General features: G+C 50.9%; 1 protein-coding gene across 1 annotated transcript; it reads left to right on the top strand.

Annotated features, from left to right (window-relative positions):
• Positions 1 to 367: 367 nt before the first annotated feature.
• On the top strand, positions 368 to 1,783 carry PPTG_12574 (hypothetical protein; the record flags this gene model as incomplete). Its single annotated transcript, XM_008908629.1, has 7 exons — positions 368 to 707; positions 780 to 884; positions 951 to 976; positions 1,029 to 1,100; positions 1,174 to 1,295; positions 1,598 to 1,738; positions 1,780 to 1,783. The coding sequence occupies 7 exons, from the start codon at positions 368 to 370 to the stop codon at positions 1,781 to 1,783; spliced, it is 810 nt and encodes a 269-aa protein (XP_008906877.1).
• Positions 1,784 to 1,861: the final 78 nt, after the last annotated feature.

The raw sequence follows: 1,861 nt of genomic DNA, 5'->3' as shown, positions 1-1,861 counted from the left end.
GGGTGCATATATCTTACGCTATGTATGAATAAGTGAATCTTTGTATGGTGCTTGTTGCACTCAACGGGTGCATATATCTTACACTATGTATGGATAAGTGAATCTTTGTATGGTGCTTGTTGCACTCAACGGGTGCATATATCTTACACTATGTATTGATAAGTTAATCAGTGTATGGTACTTTGCCTTCCCGTTCAGATACCGTACCGTGAGCACTTTACAAATTGATATCCTGACTTTTTCACTGTCTCAAATTTAACGTCGCGATATAATATCTGTTTTTGTAACCCTTTATAATTTTGACGAGTAGACGACGCATGACAGCCATCCAGCAAGTTTTTGTCATCATTTAGAAATTTGGTCGGAAATGGCGAAACGCACGCATGATGAGCCATCCGGCGCTAGGAAGCGCCGCCGGGGGAGGTCTAGCGTCGACGGAGCTAACGAGGCGACGGCGACCAGTCTTGGAGGCGTGGCGGCGTTCAAGGACGTGTGGGCGGCGCTGACAAAAGCTGGGTGGACATCAAAGAAGCCGACAGCTAAGTCTCTCGATACGCGCTTCAAGTATATCCTGCCTGGGCGGCGACACAATGGTGAAGAGGGGGTAGATTTTCTCCTCGGCGAACTGGCCGTCCTAAGGTTTGTAGAAGTCTGCGCTTCTGAAGTTGCTTCAAGTGAAGCTTCTCAAGACACAAGCGAAACCGGAGGTGCTTTTGCGACCGTGTTGAGGTATCGTCTGTTCTAATAGTTTTGCTAACTATCTGTTTGTTTTGATGCAGGAACAGTCCCCGATGATAGTGGTGGTAATGCCGTTGGTAGGATGGCCGGCAGAATCATCGGCGGCAGGCATGTGGCTACAGCTCGACGGTCCATAAGAACGGCAGGTGCGCCTCATGTCTGGTGTCGGGCATAGTTCTATGCTAAACAACCATGTGTTTGGTGTGATGTAGCGGTTAACATTGACGACGTTGAGGCTGTACGTAACGTTGGTGCGTGCGTCGATGAAGCGACCGGCATGGCAACAGTAGCCGCGCGTGACCCGCGAGGTGGTCGAGGGAAGGCGAGAGTTCGGCAATCTCCAAGCTCATGTACTGGCGGAGGTAAGACTTGCTCTCGACTCGCTACTGTCGGTGAAGTAATTGACTGTTGGTGGTCTATGTATTTAAATTGCAGGTCACGAGGTTTGCGAAGGTGTTAACGCCGGTGACGCTGGCGGCCATACTGCTGTCGCTGGTGGTGCGGAACGAGGACTCGGGACAGGAGAAAGACGTGGAGGCAGTACAGCTCAGCGGGCGGTAAGAGCTTCAAGTCTTGCAGGTGGGCATCTAGTGAACGAATTGCACTGGGGACAAGTTGCTAACAGCTTATTATTGCTGACGTAGGAGTGAACTGCGGTGGTGGTGGTGGTGATCATGGTGTGCGAGGAGGTGGTGTTCAAGGATGTGGATCTCGAGGAGGTTGTGGACGGCAGAAGGCACGTCCAGCTACGGACACGGCCACTTCAAAAGGTATGTAGGACCCCGTTGGAGCCAGTAATGGACGATGCCGCGAATAATGTTGTGGTTGTTGATGGTACAGCAAACGCAATGGATGACAGTGAACTTGGAGATGGTGTCAGCAGGGAGGATGATATTGACCATACTGTCCCTGAATCACCCCAAGCGGGTGTTGCACAAGGAGCGCCTACGACGCCAGCACGTACGCCCCCCATCATGTTGCAAGATGTCTACATCAGCAAGTTGGTGGCATTCTCACCTAACAAGGAGAAGTGGATGAAAGCTAAGGCTTACCGACCTATTGGTACAGCTTACATTATTGGCCGGGTGTACTGTCAAGTGAAGAAGGGCAAGAACGCATCCCT

The sequence above is a fragment of the Phytophthora parasitica genome (assembly GCF_000247585.1).
Source record: "Phytophthora parasitica INRA-310 unplaced genomic scaffold supercont2.30, whole genome shotgun sequence".
In the NCBI taxonomy this organism is placed as follows: domain Eukaryota; phylum Oomycota; class Peronosporomycetes; order Peronosporales; family Peronosporaceae; genus Phytophthora; species Phytophthora nicotianae.
This window is presented reverse-complemented; position numbering and strand designations above follow the sequence as displayed.